The 22,422-nt window shown below is 45.2% G+C and overlaps 1 protein-coding gene across 1 annotated transcript in view; it reads right to left on the minus strand.

Moving 5' to 3' along the window:
* The window catches only part of LOC142767241 (DNA topoisomerase 2-alpha-like), a 30,637-nt gene that overhangs the window by 6,906 nt on the left and 1,309 nt on the right, over nucleotides 1-22,422 (minus strand). The window contains exons 2-9 of the mRNA XM_075868519.1: nucleotides 17,656-17,844; nucleotides 15,493-15,741; nucleotides 11,871-12,065; nucleotides 9,341-9,688; nucleotides 8,425-8,715; nucleotides 7,338-7,880; nucleotides 5,679-5,996; nucleotides 3,098-3,480 (exon numbers count right to left, since the gene is read on the minus strand). Of these exons, the coding sequence (XP_075724634.1) occupies nucleotides 3,098-3,480; nucleotides 5,679-5,996; nucleotides 7,338-7,880; nucleotides 8,425-8,715; nucleotides 9,341-9,688; nucleotides 11,871-12,065; nucleotides 15,493-15,741; nucleotides 17,656-17,844 (2,516 nt within the window). The remainder of the gene's footprint in view (nucleotides 1-3,097; nucleotides 3,481-5,678; nucleotides 5,997-7,337; nucleotides 7,881-8,424; nucleotides 8,716-9,340; nucleotides 9,689-11,870; nucleotides 12,066-15,492; nucleotides 15,742-17,655; nucleotides 17,845-22,422) is intronic.

The raw sequence follows: 22,422 nt of genomic DNA on the forward strand, positions 1-22,422 counted from the left end.
AGTGTAAGGGTATCACAACAGTTTGCGATTGGCGACGCGCTTCACGTGACTGTACGGCGGCTCCGCATTGGTCGCCCGTGCGGTCGCTTGTAGCAATCAGCGCAAATGTCGTCTGCTCTACGCGCTGACGGGCCGCTTACTGCATTTGTTTTCAACTCGTCGCGGCGTGGTTTCGTGCGGTCGCTTGTAGCAATCGGCGCAAATGTCGTCTGCCCTACGCGCTGACGGGCCGCTTACTGCATTTGTTTTCAACTCGTCGCGGCGTGGTTTCGTGCGGTCGCTTGTAGCAATCGGCGCAAATGTCGTCTGCCCTACGCGCTGACGGGCCGCTTACTGCATTTGTTTTCAACTCATTGCGGCGTGGTTTCGTGCGGTCGCTTGTAGCAATCGGCGCAAATGTCGTCTGCCCTACGCGCTGACGGGCCGCTTACTGCATTTGTTTTCAACTCATTGCGGCGTGGTTTCGTGCGGTCGCTTGTAGCAATCGGCGCAAAGGTCGTCTGCTCTACGCGCTGACGGGCCGCTTACTGCATTTGGTTTCAACTCGTCGCGGCGTGGTTTCGAGATCGCATCGCGCTGCGATAAGACCGGCGCTCGTGAAAGGAAAAAAACGTTATCCAGTTTGGCGCATTGCAGTTTTGAGATCAGTTCCCGCATGCGATCATGGACCAGCGATCGTACAAGAAGAAACGCAAGACTGCGCAGCAATTTGGTGCTCGTAAGCCGAAGCCGCCGATCGTGAAAAAGAAATTCAGTCCGGAAACTTCTGCGAGCAGCGACGACGGCGTGCGGCACGACGAGGACTCGCAGCCGAGCACAAGCACGCACGGAGCATCGTCCGCGAGCATCGACGAAACTGTTCATATGCCTGTGGAGCAGTGCTTTGTGCTGTCTGAGGAAACATCCGTTCGTCGTTCCGCGCAGGCTGCACACATCGCGGATGCTAAGCCTTGCACTTCGCGCGAGGATGTATTCATCGCGGATGCCCAGCCAAGCACTTCGCGCGAGGATGTAGACGCCGCGGATGCTAAGCCTAGAACTTCGCGCGAGGATGTAGACGCCGCGGATGCTAAGCCTAGCACTTCGCGCGAGGATGTAGACATCGCGGATGCTCAGCCAAGTACTTCGCGCGAGGATGCAAGGCCATCTACCAGCACCACCAGTAGCACGATTCGGACACTAAGGACCGCACTGCAAAGGACACTAAGGACTACAACCCTGGTGCCTATTAGGCATGTAAACCGTGACTCAAGACTTTGAACCTCGTTTTCTCAATGATGTTTTTTTGGCACGTTGCTCAGCTCGTGGAGCAGATATCTTCGCAACTACTTGACAGATTTTGATTCTGTTTTTTTTGTAATGTTCCTTGAACTGTGCTTCAGGGGGCTGCGTTTTTATTTTTAAAATTTAGCCTTTTAAAAATTTTTGGTAGGGTTTCTTGTTTGTAGTGCAAATGTGCTCATTGAAGTATCAGTGGAGAAAACATGAACTACAAATTTTAGTGTTGCAAAAAAATTATTTTGAAAACGCAGCCCCCTAGAGCATACATTCACCTCTGCACGCAGTGTTTACCAACTTTCTGTGTCATTTTTTAAACTCTCCAGCCGCTCCACGAGGTCCAGTAATGAACTTATTTGTTTCTCAGAAAGTTTTCATGATATCATCTTGAAATTTTTATGGAAGCATTATGAGGTCATTTTTAGTCTCTGTGCCAATTTTCATCAAGATCTAACCAGAAACAAGAAAGTTCGTTCCGAAAGGCACGTCCCCCCTTAAGGCCCAACTACATTCACGCAATTTTCGAGTAACGACAACAGGATTTGCTATCATCATGGCAATCGCGAAGGGCCATTCCTCGCCATTGCGTCGCAGGTTTCTAGAAAACCAGAAAAAACACTTTGCCCAGAAAAATCGTGACTATTTCCGCTACATGGTAGCACCCCCGTTTCTTGCTTCAGTCGCAATTTCCTCTTCATGATTGTGATCACGGTGTACTTCAAGGAACGCAGGATATAGGCTACCTTTTCTACACTATCTTCTCATGTGGGCTGCGAGGCGGTGGCCGAATTTTGTTGTTAATCTTGTAATTGACAGTTTGTATTGATGCTTCGGTGGTAACTTGCTGCAATGTTGGTTACTTGCTACAATATCAACGGTGGCAGTGCGGTCGTACGACGTGTGAGGTTGACGCGAAGTTGGTAAAGTGCGTCGTGGCATAAGCTTCTGTGTGCCCCTCGAAATCGCAGGAGACAGCACTGTTGCAGTCAATGATTGCGTAAAAAGATAGCCGTGAAACACTTTTATAGCGTGCGCGGGTGGCACAAGGACGGCTGCAGAAGATAGCGCCATAAACCACCAAAGATGAGTGAAGTGCAACTAAAAATCTATTTCCAAACAGTGTACGCATATGTTAATTGTGAAAAGCTGAGCGACCTAACTTTTTTTTTCGCATCGCCACATTTTTCACTCATCCTGAAAAAGCTTTCATAAAATTTGCCCCGCATATTAAAATGCACCCTCAACTTTGCTCCGATCTTTCAAGAAAAAAAAAGTGTGTTCATTACGCAAGTAAATACGACATAAAAGAAGTTTGATCGGCAAAACATGCGAGTACACGCATCTTACGTTTTAATTTCACCCTAAACACAGCCTCTGTGATTGCATACGGCTGTGCGCTACTGAAACTCACTGCAGAGGCCCCATTAAGAGATGCTCAGCGATTCCGAACAACCTGTTCATAACTACATATATAGAAACAGAGTTTGTTTATCTCTAAAGAACTGGGAATCTTTATTACTGTGTCTAAAATATAAAAAAAAAACACATTACAGTTGTTTGAATTTCTTGGTGCATACACACCTACCGCAATAAGTCTCAGTAGCTACAATATCCTTGCACCGAATGTACAAAATGTAGTATAGACACTATATTTTAGAAAGGTATTTTTGGAAATTATTATTATAAATGACAACACCCAATGCATGATTCTTCCACTACAGTAGAAACTGCAATGCAACTGAAATATGACCGAATATGCCAACAGCTGCTGCAACTATATTTACAGTTGTCGGTACTTCCTGTGGGCTTCTACACTCACCCTTCAAGGCGAGTCTCATAGAAGTCCTTCAGTATCTCCTCGGGCGTGCGGAAGGTGGTCAGAACGCCCTTGGAGTCGAACAGCACCATGGATGAAGTGGTGAGGGACGTCTGCAGCTTGAACACCTTGTGGAGGCCCTCGTCCCGTGCCTTGGACAGTTTCTCTTCGGTCATGGTGACCACGAAGCGCACCGTGGTGTCGGTGTGGTACTCCTTGTAGTCGGTGATCAGGGGCGGCACCTTCTCGCTGCCGTGCAGCATGGCCTCCAGCACGGACTCCTTGTACGCTTGGGTCCACGTGCGGATGGGCAGCTCGGTGATCTCGATTGTGGTCGAGCTCAGGATGGCCACCTCGCCACTGATCAGAAAACGCTGGGGCTCCACCTGTGTGCAACAGAAAATGCGTTTAAGGGACCGACAACCAATTTTTATGGTGCCATTTCTTTTAGTGGTACAGAAAGCTTACACGGAAGGTTAAAGTGGAAAACACTGCGAAACACTTGTAATCAGAATTTTTCTATCTACAGCGAATATGAAGTCGTATACTCCCATGCTGCAAACAGTGGTTTGTGCTCGAGCGTGATGGTTTACTGTGCACGCGCTGCTGCTCAACTTGGTCCACTGGCGACCGCGGCAGCAACACCGCTTTTCACCACGCAACTCATTTCACGTCGTAAGCAGCGCAGAATTGGGCGGGGCGGAATAATAAAATGCATACTACTCCAATTATGAGGACTGGCGCGCCTGACAGCCTCAGGCTACGAGACTACGTACATGAAAGTGATCTACTCCATGTTTCATAATCCAGGTTCAATTCTCTTCTGCTAGGCTGCGCCACGTGAAAGCTTTTGTTACTTTTAGATACGATTAAAATATAAATCCTACTCACAATGTGAAAAAAAAAAAAAAAGAGTGCTGGAATATGGGACAATATTTCATGGTCTTTTCACTTGTACTAGGATCTAATCACACGTATTGGCCAGTTGTCAATCCCTTTAACTTCAGACGCAAAAATGTGTGAAATTCATGAAGTCGTATTCCAAGGTCCTCGACGTTCTATTGCAAGAAAGAGATGTGGACAATATGTTGCTCAGTGCTGTGCCTAATGTTGCTTAGTAATAATTAGAGTAACATCAATCCTGAAGAAACTGATGTTCTATTCTTCCATAAAAATTATCAAGCTTCAGAAATAAAGTATGTTGCCAATTTGTTATTGGTTAAACCTATTCCCAGCAAAGGAAAAAATAGTTTTGCCCTGGCTCTCGGAAAGTAAAGCATGCCGAAAAACTCATTAAATGTGGGAGTGACTTCAGCTACGTGACCCTAAGCACTACACTGAAGTTAAATGAAGATATGTGCAGGAAGTTCAATTCACCCGAAGCTCTCTGTATCTTGCCATTTTTCCGACACTAGCACACAGAACTGGCAAGAACAAGTTGCATATGCAAATGTGGACACAGTGCCTCAAGGAGATAAACCCCAGACACCACTGCAAGGACAAAACAAAGACCTGAACAGCTCACATTGAGTTATGCGTGCGGCTTGCAAGCATTGCCAACCTTCGCAGGGCGCTCATTAAATAATGCTCATTAATAAGCATACAAGGCTTGTTACATCACAATGGACGATCACTGTCTGGTGTAGCACCTGTTCTCTAATAAATTTGCGTTTATTGAAGCTCTATTACTGATAGAAGAAATAAGTCAAGAAAACAGAGAGCAGAACTGAGAGAGCAGAAATAAGTCAAGAAAACAAACCCGGACCAGGGCTGCAGTCTTGCGGTGATGCTTCCTGCTCAATTCTACGCCTGGTTTATTAGGGACCATATTTCTAGTTGGAAATCATTGCCACTTCCCCTGCATGCCGATCTGCCCGCTGAAGAAAGGCTGGTAAGCCGTCGCTTCAGTGATTGGACAAACGAGATTCTAGATCATGCAAAGCACCACTATAACCAAAAATTGTTGTCTTAGAGCACAACCCCAGATTAATGGTATACAGTAAAACCACTGGATACGAATCTCGAAGGCTAACTACAAATATTTGTATTATCTGAATTTCGTATCACCAGAAACCATGAAAAATCAGACAGTAACAAAAGAAAGCTGGTGTACATTGCAACTTATTGTTTCTCAGGGCTGTAGCAACATCATGAACAGCTCTAAATGCCTGAGACCTCACCGATCACACTTGTACTCACAATAATACAACACATGCGCAGAACCAGCTCCATAGAGAACCATAATAGCTAGTAGCGCCTTCCTAATCTTAGTACGCTTTTTTGCATTACACCAAAGTACTGTGACAAAAGGGACCTAAGGAACGCTTAGCTCCCAGTAGATGGTCAGAAAATTTTACAACCGCTGCCCTTGGCTGTTAGTTTATCACGGTGGTGTGCCTGTTTGAACCTGTGAGGTAGCATAAGCTCGTATAAAACGTCACAGTGATGAAAAACGGTTCGCGACAATCGTATTTCATTTTATCGGAGGCAAAGTGACCTTGGTTGGAACCACAGAAAAATTCGTATACCCTGAAATTCGTACCAGCCGTGATCATATCACCACGGTTCTCGGTAAAGTTCATACCTGGTCCACAGATCCACGGAAATTCTTGAACCAGGGCTTCATAGGCTTGGTTTCCTCGCCATTTATCATCTTCCGAATATTGGCCACAATCTCTCGGGGGTTGTAGTTGGGGATCTTGGTGCTCCAGCCGGTGCCAATGCCCTCGGCACCATTCACCAGCACCATGGGAAGTATGGGTATGTAGTACTCAGGCTCTATTCGTTGATTGTCATCAAACAGGTAGTCCAGAACGGAGTCGTCTGATGCCGGCATGATTAGCCGTGCCAGTGGTGATAGCATTGTGAAGATGTATCGAGGGCTGGCTGCGTCCTTGCCACCCTGCAATGGACATCGGCAAGAGGCTATGCAAGCTGCCAATTCAAGGATGGTTTTGTAGCCACCCTAAAAAACTGCAAGAACAATGGAAGAATACAAAGACACGCGAGTACTCATGCTTACATGGTTCTGTTGTTATTGCTCTGCTTTTGGCAGCATGCGGAAAAAACTTCCTGCATTTTGCCACAACGCAGTGCTCTTTGCATTGGCATGAAGAATTGCCATAACGCTGCTTTGCACAGTAAGGTTTGCAAGTTTGCACAAATGCAGAAGGAAAGCGACAAAACACTGCATTACAACTCACAGTACCTTGTCAGCAATTTTCGCTCTACCATTGGCAGTGTCTTTCTGCATGCTCTAAGCATTGATCATCAACCATCATATTGCCAAAAAATTTACCTACACCCTGGGTTCAGCTGCAATCTTACTGTACTTATTGTAGGTGTAATACACAACAAAATATGCTACATTTGTATTGGCTTAGGTTCAATCTTGTGTACTTATTGTACGTGTTATACACAACAAAGTATGCTTCATTTGCATTTGCAATTTCGCTATGTTCATTCAGGTTGTACAAAAAACACTAGGCCTGCATAGAACACGCAGCACAGCGAAAGCTGGAAGAGCGGCCTTTGAGAGCCTTTTCTAGACACTCTTTGAGTAACTGCTACAAGCACACTTGCTGGGTAACCACTATGCCATAAATAATCATGATTTTTGTGCACTAGGCCGGCATTCACTATGTTATTCTTCATAATTCTTTGGAGAAGCATGGTATTCGCTACAGACTTGCATGTATTTTTGTTCAAGAGAGAGTTAAGGAAGGCAGGGAGGTTAACCAAATGCTAGTATCCGGTATGCTACCCTACACTGAGGTTGAGGAACTTTTTTATGCATTGGTTGACGATGATAAAGAATTATGCCTGAAATGGGTATGCGCCACAGTTAGTGGGTGATTAAGAACAAGCTTTTGTGATGAGTTGGAGCATTGAATGACCCACTCATTTCGCTATTCGCATTGTGCAACGCCTCGTTCCTTTGCTGCTCTAAAACGCTTTATTACTCATAATAACCCAATTCCTTTCCTGACATCAAGCCTACCTATGGTAAGTTTGCAACGGAGTTTCAAGCACTGACATGACTCTGCAGTAGAATATTGGGTTGGCAAGCAGGGGACCCAGGTTTAAATTTCGCTGTGTCTTTGACATTTTTATTTACTAAATTCATTTTTTATTTCGTGCGATGGTGGTTATGGACACCGGCGGCAGTGGCGGGCAACATCGACACCACACGGGACCTTTGTAATCTCATAACAGCTTTCACTCCAAAAGGGGGCACATTTACCTGAAGGCGCGTACCAAACTGGCCGATGGGCTGTAGCAGGTTGATGTTGTTGCTGCCAACAAAGTTCTGCGCCAGGTTGATGATGGTGGACATGAGGGACACCTCACCGTGATGGTAGGCCGAATGCTCGGCCACGGAACCCGCCAACTGGGCCACCTTGATTTCCCGCTTGTCATTGCGCTTAAAGCACGTGTAGAGGACCTTGCGCTGGCCCGGTTTGAGACCGTCGACGAGCGAAGGGATGGAGCGCTCGTTGTCCATGTTGCTGAACAGGATGAGCTCCTTGTTGACGAAGTCCTCGTAGGTGATGTTGCGCGTGTCCTTGCCGTAGAGGTACAACTCAGGCAGGCCTAGCTCGCGACGCTGCTTGCGCTCCTCCATACCGTTGCGCAGCCACTCCTTGCGCTGCTCGATCATTTTCTTGCTGAAGGCCAGCTCAATGGCCCGGTCGTCCTCGCCGCCCTGGTACTTGAACTTGATTCGGTGCCGAGCCATGTCGATGAAGTATTCTTTGGCCTCTTTGGCTGTGCTGGTGCCAAGACCCTGTTCGTTTTGCAGAGAAGGAAAAAAAAAAAAAAAAAAACTTCCTAATTCGAAGCTTTGCTATTGCAACATGCAGACGTCATTTCTAAACCTGCACAAATATCTCTAAGCCCTTCGAACACTGCAACAAATATCAAGAGTGCATGAACTTGCTTCGACACAAACTTGAACTTTCTGAAATGAACAAATAAAGACAGTGGTTTACTGCCCTAGTCTGCCTGAAAACGAGGCACCCTACACACAGTAATGCAGCACGCAGTGTGGTGTCACTATGCCAGAGAACTGCCAAGACAGCTGAAAGCTTCGAACTCTGGATAGCACACACCAGCACGTATATGCATTTCGAATTGCATGCATTTCACGGTAAGGGCGCCTTTCGAAGCTTTTGGCCCCGCACTCCATGTACGTGTACTCTATTATTTTATTTTTTTCCGTGCTTATAAGTCGGCAGACAGACATGCATTCCAACTCAGTTCATAGTATATTATACGGTCTTTACGGTAACTGAGACCTTGACAAGGCATACCTAATCAAAGTAGCACACCTTATAGTATTTGACTTTCCAACGTTGCCAGTCATCGGTGGCCGTCTTCCACTCCTCGAACTCGGGCAGGGAGTAGAAGGACAGCTCGGTCTTGCCCTTACTGGCCTTGACGATGGGGGTGATGAATTCCTCGAGGAAGGGCAGCTTCAGCAGGGACGGCCAGTTGTGGTGGATGAAATTGATCAGGAGTCCCTTGATGTGTGAGCCGTCCTGATCCTGATCTGTCATGATCATAAGGCGACCGTAGCGCAGGGTCTTCAAGTCCTCCACAGACTCATACTTCTTTTTATACTGCAATGTTGAGAACAGAGAAATAAGATGGCCTGCACTCCAGAACTGAAATAATGCTGTTGAATATAGATTCGAAATGGGTGCGCCTACACTTGATTGGGTAACGCAAGATCATGTGACTTGCCAGCTCAGGCAATGGCGTTTCAGCAGACGCCTCAAGTCATGTAACTTGCCTACGAAGTAGCCGGAATCCTGCCTAGTATGCGCTCCCTCTTATTTACATGACCCTCTTACAATCTGATGGGCTTTGCCTAGACTTACTACAAATAATAAAGGTACCTAATAAATGCAATTATTGAACAGAACGTGCAAGTTGCTTTCCTGATGTTTTGTTCAGATGCTCATCATCCATCATTTCGATCATTGTCATTTCATTTAAGCTGGAGCATCATTATCATTCATTGTATTTCTTTATTCAGCTTCATCCCTGGTCACATGACCTGGGTAAACTTGCTCTTGTTACCATGACGACAGCACACTGTAGAGAGACTGTAATAAGAGGATATTATCGGTGAAGTTTGAGAGCAAGTCCAGTTACTCAATATTCAAAACTAACGAGCACTGAATGAATGAAATCTTACTGAACAAAGGACTCCTACAAACAGTCTCGACTAAACGAGTGTACCTGGAGACCCATAATCTTGATGACATTGTTGATCTCGGCGTTTTCAAGGATCTGCTTGTGGGTGGCCTCCCGGACGTTGAGGATCTTTCCCTTGAGGGGGAACACACCGAACTTGTCCCGGCCAACAACGGCCAGTCCCGAAACGGCCAAGCTCTTGGCCGAGTCTCCCTCGGTGAGGATGAGGGTGCAGTCGACAGAGTTGCGGGTGCCCGCATCGTTGGCATCCTCCAGTTTGGGGATGCCCTTGAGCTTGGAGTGCTTCTTGGCCGAGCACTTCTGTCCCAGCTGCTTCTGGGCCTTGAAGTTCACCCACGACATGACGGCCTCCACCACGCCACACTTGAGAACCTGCAAGACATGTGCAATGTCCCTGCTGTACAAACCACTTGTAAAATCTTCATGTCAGCAACGTGACAAAAATGTCCTATTCACATGACTAGCTTTTTTAATGCTAACTTACAAAACATTGTAGAGAAATGCCAATGAGGCCCTGACACAAGAAGTGCCCAGAAAAAAAAAAAAAAGAGAGAGAGAGAGAGAACGAAGCATGGAGATGTTCCTTATTCAGCTTTGTGCTTCGCACTTAATGGCAGAATGCCAAATAACTCAGTCATACAGCAAGCCTGAACTTGGGACAAGGAACCTTTATTTTGTAAACATCATTGTATCTGACCCTTCCATCTACACCACGGTGCAAGTATACTTTAGGTGAGTGAACGCGGGGACTATCCGCAACTCCAGTAATTAATGCGGCACCCAGCGGCAATAAAAGGAAGCTGCGTACTGAGGTCCAAACAAACAGTCTAAGTGCCTGTCGTATACGGTAGGAGTAGGGTAGGATGGTGCCGCTAGTGAAGAAAAAACGAACGGCCAAGCAGATTTCTTCTTTCCAGTTGAGGCACCAGTGTTATCTTGTTAACTCGAACCTGTTAAATGACCATTGCATCCAGTGACTACATGGCACTGCGGCGCCCGAAGTATGTAAACAAATTTCGCAGAGACGCGGTGTGCCATGTGCATTAAACACACAATGCGACCACCTCAAGGACGCTGTTCGTGCTTGCGAGATCACTGGTGCCAACTAAAGTTAGATGCTCCGCGTCAGCAACCCGCTCCCCTTCTATAAAGCAGCGCGAACTGCAATCCCACGGCAGAAAAGTCAATATTTGTGTTAGCGACAGCGGACGCGGTGACCTCCGTGAATCCGCCATGCTGCAATTCCGCAGCGCCCCCTCATGTTCATTTGAATTGCCAATACGGTGCCTGATAATGTTCTGCTTCGCAAGGAGCCCGAGAGATGGTGCTATAAACTTTGCCCCGGCTACCCTCCTCTATCTCGGAGTAGGAAAGTAGCAGTGCTCAATTATTGTCGCCACAACACCCTCGCCGCACTGTCAACCTCCTCCCTTATCGCGACGTCAACCCCCTTTTTCGCGACGTCGCTTTATGCGTGTCGCATGGTTGTTATCGTGCGATAACCCGGTTTCCTCAGATTTGGAAATCGTTGCCCACGTGCCGGATGTGCTTTGTGGAATTTGCCAGCAGCCCGCCACGGTCCTCAGCCCGGCAAACGCATGCTGTAAATGAGAACATGATTGGTTCCTTCCAGCCAAGCACTCGCAACGCAGCGTTCGCTCACTTAAAGTATTCTTGCACCATGATCTACGCTCACGTTCATGCAAGAATTTCACTGCACATGCATCCCTCAAGACGTGATGGTTGCGTGCACATTGGTACAATTTACACTGATGAATGTTGGGGTTCGACAACCCCAAACCACAATACAAATACAAAAGACACCATAGTGGACAGCACGAAAAAATTCGACCATCTAATATTTTTTAATAAGCTTTTGGTGCTAAGATTAATGACATAAATTTTCAGTGTAAGCTATAAGTCTAAGCTAACTCATTGTTACACCTCAGTGTCTTTCACAGCCGTCTGAAAGGTGGCAAAGCCGCAAAGAATCATGAAAGTGGGGGCAACTCAATTTCCAACGTCTCCAGGTGTATGAGGGCGCAATGAATCGTGGCCTTTACTAAGCTGCCCTGTCTCACCAAGGCTTTGAATTTGAACTAGTACAGCACATCACAGGAAAAGAAGAAGCTGCCGAGCCGGCCAGACAATAGGACAGTGCACTAACTTCGCATTGGCTCTCATTAGCCAATTCCATCAAATATATAATCTTCTACAGGCACATAAAAGCACCCAATCGCCACGCCAACAAGAGATAGCCCCGTTGCAATGTCCTAGAAATAAAATTTCATAAATGGTTCGCCTGATTAGGCAAGAACATTTCATGTGCATGGTAAAGCCAAGGAAAAGGTGCCAATACACTTGATTCTGGCCCTTGCTATGAAATGCACTTCTAAAATTTGATGCATTCACTTTGATATCTTACACGCACTTTGCAAATAAAGACCAGCTTTCCTTTCTCACGATGCACAGCACCAGTCCAAGCACAAAAAACCAACTCGTCCGACCTGTGAGCATTGGAAACGGTTGTTGCGAACCTAATGATGACACCCACCTGGTTGTGGAACTTGTCACTGAGCTCGCACTTAGAGCCGAACTTTTTGGCCTGCAGGGTCATGTTCTCCTTGGTCTGGGAGTCAAACGTGGGATTCTCGATGAGGCAGTTGACGAACACCCACAGGTGGTCCTTGACCTGCTTGTTCTGGATCTTAACGCCCGCCTTGTTCTTCTTCTTTACGCTCTCTAGAATCTGCGTGGACAGGCGATACACTTTGCAATATTTTCCTGCATTGTATTACCTTTTTGGTGCGACTGATAAATACTGATTGACCGATTTATTCACCTCCGACGGAAGAGTTTCACAGCTGAGTTAAAGAAGGTTGATGGGGGATTATGGCGCTCACATCTTGTATCTTGATTGTCTTAGATTAATTTTACTGAATTTATGCATACTTGTTTGCCGATTTTAAAATGCAAAATGTTTCATGTACCTTATAGGGATCATGTATTGCCTAAAACGAAAGAGTTACAAAGTAAATCAACATACCAGAAATAATATCAGAACTGTGTGCAGCGCTGCAAAAACAATGTTCTAAACCCATTTGAACAAATGTTATGGCATGTTGAACATTTGTGAGCAAAATTTTACCTTGGTATGAACTCTCTCACAAATGCTTAACATACCACAACTTTTATTCAAATGGGTTCCGAACATCCATTGTTTGCTGCGTTGCACTGTTCTGATTTAAAGTTATTTCGATATGTTGATTCACTTTGTAACTCTAAGTTCAGGAAAAATCTTTCTTTCCAAAAGGCACATGAAACATTTTGTATTTTGAAAAATACATATTACACAGAAAAATATTTGCATATTGAAATAAGCACCAAATATACATAACTCAGCAAGTTTATTTATTCATTTATCCCTATGGGCCCCAGAGGAGTTCATCAACACCGATCAAGAAGTTATTTTTTAAGAGTTGTGTCCTTAATAGTAAACTACAGTGAAACTTGACTATATTAAATTCAGATTAATTGATGTATCCTCTATATTTATTTATTTATTCAAAAATACCTGCAGCACCTTAGAGCATTATTGCAGGGGGGAAATACACAGCATAACACATGCTTACATAAAAAGAACAACAATTAAATAAACAAGAACACAAGAACAGTTGTTAGCCAAAATGTAGCTATCAGTGTAGCAGTCAGCGATCTCCTGTGGATTCACTGGGAGATTGTGTGTAGAAAAAAGGAGTATTAGTAAACGTTTGTTCTGTACAGACATTCTATTAGTTTTTTAGGGTGGTCTTATATAAAAAATGGGCAGGTGAAAGGCATGATTCTTTATCTATTTTAATCATCCTACAAAATAATTTGAGAAGCATTTCTAATCTCAAGTCTCTGTACAAGAAACTAACAAATCCCACTTTAACCTATCCTTAAAGAGACACCAAAGTCAAATAATTTACGTCACAGTGAAAGCTGAACGTATGACATTTAAAACGACAATATTATCAACAGCAGTGCCCTACTTACCAAGAAATTAAGATAAATGCACAATAATACATGCGCAGCAGTAGGACATTCTCAAAATGACCCCCCATGACGTCAGAGGAACCATCTACGATTACCCTATTTACTCGCGTAATGAACGCACTCGCATAACAAACGTATTCCGAACTTCAGTCATCAAGATTTGATTTTTTTTTCCCACGTAATAAAGCCCCCCCCCCCCCCCCCCATCTATTTTCATCGACTGCAGTCCCCCAAACCAACACCTGACGCCTCCTCACCAGTTGGATCGCTTTCGTTTTTATTACTTTGCCAACCCCCCTCAACCACCTTGGCTCGCTCCCTCCCCCTCTTCACCCGTTGCCACGTGCCTATTGCTTTTCTTTCTATCTTATTCTGAGCTAACAATGTTAACGGCGGCGTAACATCATTGTGAGAGGTTGCCGCAAGTTGGCAAAGTGCGTTGTAGTAGCACACGCTTTTGGGCACTCCTCGAGATCACAGCAGATACCACTGTTGCGGTTAAACAATAGTGCGCGGGCGGCCCGGAGACGGCTTGCAGAAGATAGTACCATCAACCACCAAAGATGAGTAAAGTGCAACAAAGAAGCTGTTTCCAAACAGTGTAGGCGTATGTAAATTGCGAAAAGCTAAGTGACCTAACTTTTTTTTTCTTGCATTACCGCATTTTTTGCTCCTCCAAAAAAGTTTTCATAAAATTTACCCCGCGTAATAAACGCAACCACCATTTTTGCTCCGATTTTTCGAGCAAAAAAAAAAGTGCGTTCATTATGCGAGTAAATGCGGTATTCACTAGTAATTGATCTGGCTGCACTACATAAAGAACTTTCTGTGCATTAAGAGATGCAATAAAATGCTGCTTGTCTTTTTATGTGTAATTCAGGGAGAAAAGAACCGCCGGACGTTACTATAAGAAATGGCGAGAGTGGTTCAAGAATTCAATTTTCACGTGGTTAAACTGGATAGGTCACGCCATCTAGCGGGGCCCAGTTGAACCAAAACACGTCTGCCATCTCGGAACCAATGGCAGGAAATTGATCAATGGCCGTTGCTGCTGTGGCTCTGTTGCTTACATTCTGCTGCTACTAGTGTCGGCGGCCACGCAATGAAGCCATAAAACGCTGTGTACGCCAACAATAACGTGAAACGATCCGCTTCTTGAGGCGGGTATATTGAAGTGTGCTAATCCGATACAGGCCACTAAAATTTGATTTTATTTCAAAACAAGTCCTTCCTTGGCACAAAAGTAACACTGCAACGTTTCTGCACCGCTATTTCAACAATCAACGTGGACTTAATAGTTGCCTTTAGTGTTTCTTTAAGCGCAGTGACACTTACACTCAAGTCATAGCTGCTAGCCACAAAACGAGCTGTGCGGTTCCGTACGATCTCAAGCATATTAGACAATGTCTTTGTTTGTGGGTCCCTTGCTCTAAGATAGGTCCGACATTAGAAAAGTAGAATAGTCCTCTGCTGCGTTCTCGATGACGCAGCGCCGTCGCCGTGCATTCCGAGACGTTTGATTGCCGAATAAATTACGACGCGACGACCATCCTTGTAAGCGAGACTAACTGGAGGAGAAGGTTACTACTCGAGTCGTGGCATACACAAAAAACGGCCCGAAACATCAACCGTTCTTTCGGAACCCTTCCCCCGGTATATACACATGGACTACGCTCCGCAACAAGATGGCAGAGAGAGGGGTCATCAACCGCCCCGCGAGTGCTTTAAAGACGCCGCTGCAACGTAGCCTCAGTCCCCTCTGAGGAAGGAACCAAGTCGGTTCCGAAAAGTCGGGTTTTATGCATCTTTACGTACTTTTTGGTTGGAGTTTAAACCGTTTCTCAGTTTACATACCTAACCAGACAGACATCTTTCGAATTTTTACATTCAAGCAATCTTAAGGTCTGTGCGCCTGGATCTCTGGGCTGATTGATGACGCGAACTACAGCTGGCCAACGTGGCCTCCATTTTTCGCTGAAATTAGTGCAACTGACTAGCATTTTGGCGCAGCGTGGTGCAATTTCGGCTAATTTCATGGCTTCGGCGCAGCTCGGTCCAAAAATAGGGAATCTTATCAAATTGGCACAATTAGTGCAGCTGTTGCACTGCCGATTACGACAATGCTTTGGCGGGCTAACCTTCTTGACGAGTTGATCAGCCACGTAGTCCACGTGGCTGCCACCTTTCGTCGTGGCAATGCTGTTGACAAAGCTCATCTGGCGGAAATCCCCCGACTCGCTCAGTGTGACGGCCACCTCCCAGCGGTCGTTGACGTTCTCGTAGACCACCGTCAGCGGGTTGCCCGCCTCGTCCTCTTTGTCTTTGACAAAAAGCTGGGTGTAGTCCTTGAAGCCCTTCACGGGCAGTCGCTTGCCATTCAGGTAGACCTGCACACGAGCACATAGCACTGCTTAATAATCACTCTGGGTCACGACTCCTTCGTAACTGTGCGCCGAAGGACTTCAGAAGGAGGTTATAATGACGTTGAACTTTGTTTTAACGAACACTAATGTAGCAAACTGTGAGTTATAGCAAACAAAGCAACAACTTGCATGGCTTATGCTGCCTTTTGGCGACACTTTTTCCTTTCAAGGAAAAAAAAAAGCGAAAGGTGCCATAATACTGGCTGTAACAAAGAAATATTCAGATCATCAGGGGCTTGGAACTCATAAAAGTAGTATGAAAAAGCAAAATAAATGTAAGCCAATTCACATTCATATCTACACAAAATCGAGCTAAAAATAGAGTTTAAGTAGTAATAATTTTGGTAGAAATAAGCAAGATCACCTTGAGGCTCAAATAAAAAATAAACAAAAGGAGGCTTTTTGGGCAGCAGACTTCAACAAGAGACTTGGGTCAATTTAAAATGAAGATGCACAATATAAAGAAAATTCAAACACCTTATTACTTAATTTGGCATTATGTCCCTATTCTAATGCAAAAAAAAAAAAAGCTACATTGAGATTTATTTTTCCAGGGTACTGAAAAATTAGATGGAAGTGCATTTACATTATATGACAACTGTGATACCGTCTTCAACTGTTTCATGTGAGTACAGGAACTTATAAAATATTAAAAAATTTTTTTTTTTCAATAAGCACCTACAGAACTAATCGCAGCAAAGGTTCTTGCACTTACGTATAGATATCTAACTCCATAAACTAGCAGATGTACACTTTTTTCATCAGACAAGATTTCAGAAAACCAATGCACCTACGATTATATAACTCAGATACAGAGACTACCACAATTCTGGACGCTGCACCTATTCACACACCTAAGTCGGACAAAGCTCATGAATGGTACGAATAGGCTCCCTTCCGAATGAAAAAATTGGCACCACAATTAAACTTGCCTCTTAACCAGGACAGCTAAGATGCTGACAGGCAAATAAGAGTTTATCTTGTGTAGTTTGGCAAAAAAAAAAAAAAAAAAAGAGCAACGAACTGATGTAATAGCAGGTTGTCAGATGCATGAGGCATAAACAAATAGAACAGCAATGCAAACCTATTCAAACTGGTGCAAACACATTGGCACAAGAGAACTGCATCCCCATTATAAGGGGTGCTGTCAAGAATTTTCGAAGGAGAGATTTTGCCATGCAAATCTCCTGTACATACAGAAGCACGTTTGAAGCTCAGTAAATGCTTGGACATTATGAACTTATGTTGATTTCCGCATGGTGCTCCTAGTGACATCGACGCTATTTCGGCTTCACTTGCCAGTAGTTGTGATGGCGTCAGGTATTAGGACATTCAAAAAAGCTGCTTGTGCCTCACCAATGAAACCACGTTGAAATATTTCCTGTACGCAGTGAGAGGCTCATGCCAAGTCATGACATCAAGGTACAGCAGGAACCAAACTACCTCTTAAAAACATACTGTAAATAATTACTTTTTTAGGGTGCACTCAAGGCTAGCAGTACATTTTTCGAACTCTTGAGGGCTCGTCCTACTATGTGTGTGTGTATGGGGGGAGGGGGGGGGGGTTCATATTTGTAGTACGTATGAAAACTCATTGAGCAGAAGTTTGGTACTCTAAACATTTGCTGGGTGTAGTAGAGTGCAAGCAAGTCACGCTTGCATGGCAACCAATGCGCATGTTCAACACACGATCCGTTTATCACAAGCCTCCTTATATACTCGGCTGCATTACTGAATAAACTGCTTTTGTTAACCGCTACTCATCTGGCATACACTCGGTAACAATAAGAGCACCGAAATTAAATATCAAATGAACAGCAAAAGACTCAATTCACATTCACACTACCACTCGCTCATGGTGAATTAGAGGGTAGCTACCTTGACACCTCTTGTGCAACCAGCCACGTCGTAGGCACGTCGCGAGAGAAGGGCGACTGTGTCGGGATCCAGTTTCTCCATCTTGAATTTTGCCAGATCTGGCTGGAAGGTGATTTTCGTGAAGTCTTCGCCCTTCGGCTCTGTACGGATCTTGGGGTCCGTGGTCTTCTTCATGTTCTCCTCCCATACCTGTGAAAAAAAGGATGGAGGTGTCAGCGGGTTGCGGTGAGGCAAGTGAGAATGCGCAACGAGAAACCTGAAAATTAGGTGCAATACACCATGAAAAACACTAGATAGCGATGCTGGGAGCTTGAAAGTGTATCTAATTGGCTAACAAGATCCCATACATCATCAATCCTTGCAGCAGCATCGACATGAGTGCCTCTCTGATTTGATTGATATGTGGGGTTTAACGTCCCAAAACCACTATATGATTATGAGAGACGCCGTAGTGGAGGGCTCCGGAAATTTAGACCACCTGGGGTTCTTCAACGTGCACCCAAATCTGAGCACACGGGCCTACAACATTTCCGCCTCCATCGGAAATGCAGCCGCCGCAGCCGGGATTCGAACCCGCGCCCTGCGGGTCAGCAGCCGAGTACCTTAGCCACTAGACCACCGCGGCGGGGCTGAGTGCCTCTCTAGCTGATGCAAAACCTGTCCCTCTGTGACACCTGACGCACATGCAGACGGCACAGGTTCAACTTCAGACAGCTCCGCCACTAATATTTGTTTCTTGAAGCACCTCAGACGATCGCACAGAGCGTGTCCCAAATATTTGCGGCACAAAAGGAAAAATCACCACCCATTCAGTGCAGATAACAGAGCACAATAATTGATCGTAAATTAATTAAATAAAAAAGAAATAAAGAAAAAAGAATGTGGCCTTCAAGAGACTCTGAAACCGTTTTGACGGTCTTGTACAAACAAATTGCACCAGTAGAACAAACACTAAGGGTCCTTTACAGAGCAATTTGAGCTCCCTGCCTAAACTGTGTAATTTATTACAATGCTTTAAAGCTGCAAATCACTGCAGATCACTGCAACTCAGCCAAACACGTTCTCAACTACCAATCCACACAACAACATGCTCTGTCACATTACGTCCATGAGGCTGTTAGTCTGACTGGCTGAGGAACGCATGGAAGTAAAATCGTCTGGTGGGGTGGCGGCCCCTGTCGGAGCAGGTATCAACCACTCCACCGCTGTTGCCCGGGGGCGTGTGTGCTGCCGGGCGCACTGTGTGATGACCTCCGAGATCGTGCGCATCCTGTGTACCATCTCGAAGGTCTAGACTGGGCGAAGCTCAAATAATCGAGTGCACTCGTGAGGGCTCTAAGATGAGAGCGCACGTTAAAGAACCACCTGGGGTTCTTTAACGTGCGCCGAAATCTGAGCACATGGGCATACAGCATTTTCACCTTCAACGAAATCGCAGCCGCCGTAGCCGGGATTTGATCCCGCGACCTACTGGTCAGCAGCCGAATATACCTTGGCCACTAGACCACCACAGCAGAGCGGCTTTGTATCGAGGAAGCTATGGGCAACCGAGTGTCTCTTTCCTTCACACTCTGATTTGGATACCTTGTATTAGCATCAAATTATGTATACTGCATATATTGGTCTTTCGAACTATCTATTTGTTGCTTCCCTTACAACTATGCAAAGCAATTTAATACATTAAATTTATTCTTCTATTTGTGCTCCTCGTATACACCCTAGCATGAACCCAAAAAAAGGTCAGTAGTACTTGTAAATAAAATAATCAAAAATTTTTGCAGCAGCAATTTCTAGCAAACTTCTCTCGCATTTGTTTAGATTTTTGTTAAGAAAAAAAAAAACAATCAAGCATGGCAGCATAACTTGACAAGCCCCTTCACAATAGCAGTGGGTGATGTCTTTTTTAGCCCAGGCAGTCTTAACAAACACGTCATCTCTCAATTTAGCTGCTACTGGGGATTTTTGAGCGCAACAAAAGATGTCGACAAGAAGTGCCAAACTTGTATCTTTAAAGCTTGTGAATATCTTGTCTTGCTCTCAAAATTTATGGAGATCTATTAACCACTTCACCAAATTTCAAGTTTTGTTAGGCTTATTCAGCTGTCTAGGCACAGTCATGATAGCTTATTTGTGTGAATGGACATTTAAGTACAGAATGACACTTATAGCTAAGCATGACGTGATATATTACACTGTAAACTGAATGACAGAATACAGAGTACTAACCTATACACTTTTGCATTTTCTACTGTTAGCAGAATTTCACTTGTAGCCCTCAACTAAATTCACCTTGTCACAAGCAGGATGCGAAGAGATGCCCATTATGAGATGTACCATTCAATGTATCATGGCTAGAAAATGCCTTATGATACTTGACGCATGGGTCACAGCATTCACAATTTCACCAGAGCATGTCTATATCTCACACTCAGATGCAATGGCAATAGCGTTGTGCCTCAGACAGCTGTTATCTTGCGTTTTAGACATCCTACAAAGCTTGAAGCAAGTCCGAAGCCTGAAATTGAACAAAACAATGCGTGTAGAGCAAACAGACAAGTCAGCCAAGGAATGAAAAGAGGATGTTATTTTGTATTAGTTATGATGTAAATGAGAAGTAAAAGTGGACGAAAAGACAACTTGTTGCTGGATAGGGACCACAAAAAAGCATCTCCTATACATAGCTTGCACGTGACGTAACCGTTGCTGTGGTTCTACTGCAGCGGCCATATTTAAGAACCGCCGCTCCGACAAGTTGTGCGTGCGAGCGAGCCGAAAGATTGCAGTTTTCAGTACCACGGAGGCCCACTGCCACTACCGACATCTTCCTTGTGATAATTTTTTTTTTTTGTACGTCATGCCGCCGGTTGGCAAAAGGCAGCGGTTAAACGTGGCGTACTGCTCACGAGTCATTAGAAGCGCGCTGCTGGTACGAGGAGAAGGTGTACTTCTGCAACAGAGTGCATCCGTACACACTTCGGCCTGCAATATGCACTACTTCAAATATCTCTGCCATCCCAAAGGTGTCGCACGGTGACATTGTGAACTACTTGGTTGTCAGCACCAATTTTGTAACTTAGGCAAATTGAAGGCTTTCAAATCAGTGGGAGCGCACAACTACTTCACCAGCGGACGGAAAAAAGCCTGTCTGCTAAGGTGCTTTGCGACCATAGAGTGATCGTCGTTGCAGAGGCAAGTTTAATGGTTCAACAAATTCTACATATGCCAGCCTCAAGTTATCGAATAGTGATGCATGAACGCTGCCTAATCAACGAATGCTGATGTTGGCGCTCATTTCTCACGAGAGTACAGCGAGGTGCTCGCACGGCGCCGCGTTTATCGATCGTGCCTCCCACTTTTACATGTTGCTGCTTTGTCATAAACATAGATGGATGTACGTGTGTGTGAACGTAGTGCTGATAATTTAGTCACTGCTTGTGGAATGCCATCGAGAGGGAGCCGCATTCGGATTCATCTACACGAACGGGTGCCTCGATCTTGTTCAGCAGCAGAAATTCCACAATGAAATTTCGAAGTGGCAGAGGGGAAAATGAAGGGTGAAAGTGGAGATGTACTCATTCGCGTAAGTTATGAACGGCTTGCTCTGGACGAAATTGTTCGTAATGCAGCATTGTTTGCTTTTTGGTCAACAGATGAACGGGTAGCGGTGACAGGAGGCATCGGCGGCAGACACGTCTGTGGCACCAGCTCAGCTGCTGCATCCACGATCGCCGCGTCGGCACCGTTCGAACTGTGCTTGCCACTTATCGTGTCGCCGTCTTTTCTCACCCCACGGTGCCTCGCGTTCATGCCACGCAGCGCTTATATGCTTGGAGCCGTAGCCGAGTTGCAGAGACGGCGCCCAATCTGGGTTCATCTCGTCGAACGACGCGGATGGCTTTCCTATGAACACAAGAGCATCTACGTTAATTATTGTCATTATGATTCCTCTCAGTCGCTTACCTTCTACAGAGTGAGCTTCACACACACGAACATTGTCGTTTTGTTCGTCGAAATGCGCACGCTTTCTTTATGCATGCCAGTCCTCGGGCGGTTAGCGATGAGCATTTTCGTACGCTCGCGTTGGTTTGCAATAACGTTCGGTATTCGAAAGAAGCTTGTACTATAGTGAGCTGCTTTTTTCTGTGGCTACAATTAGAGCAGCCTGCAATTGCACACATAACCATCGCGGAGGAAGAAACTCGTAGGTCCAACGAGACGTGGCTGAACAAGGTCTGACCGCGGTTCAGAAAGATGGCCAATTCGCTCGGACCATGACGTTGAGTGACGTAGGTGCAAGCTATGTATACTTTCCTTATCTTTCTTGTCTGTTTGTTCTAACTAATGTGGTGCCTACTAAAGCGAAACGAGCCCTTTTAAAGTTCCTTTTCCCGTGTGTAGAACAGTCACCCTAGAACTACAAATCACTAAGCCTTGAGAAATCAAAGTACATCAGAAATTAGCAACACAGATCCCTTACGAAGCGACATCTAGTTGTTTTTGTAGAGAGCCTGCTGTTCACTGCTAAAACTACACAAACTAGCTGACACTCCAACAGTGTGTTACATCAAGTTTCAATATTCGGGATCGGCTGTTTGCATACTTACCCCCGTATTCAGAAACGCTGCTTGACTGGAACTTGACTGGCCACCGACTTCAATGCAGCACAAACGCGTTTCGAACGCGCTGTCTTCAAGCGGTGCAAAGGGAGCACAGACGCGTTTCAAACGCGCTGCACTGAAAGCGGTTTCAAGTCGAGGAGCGTTTCAG

Source organism: Rhipicephalus microplus, chromosome 7, assembly GCF_043290135.1.
Source record: "Rhipicephalus microplus isolate Deutch F79 chromosome 7, USDA_Rmic, whole genome shotgun sequence".
Taxonomy (NCBI): domain Eukaryota; kingdom Metazoa; phylum Arthropoda; class Arachnida; order Ixodida; family Ixodidae; genus Rhipicephalus; species Rhipicephalus microplus.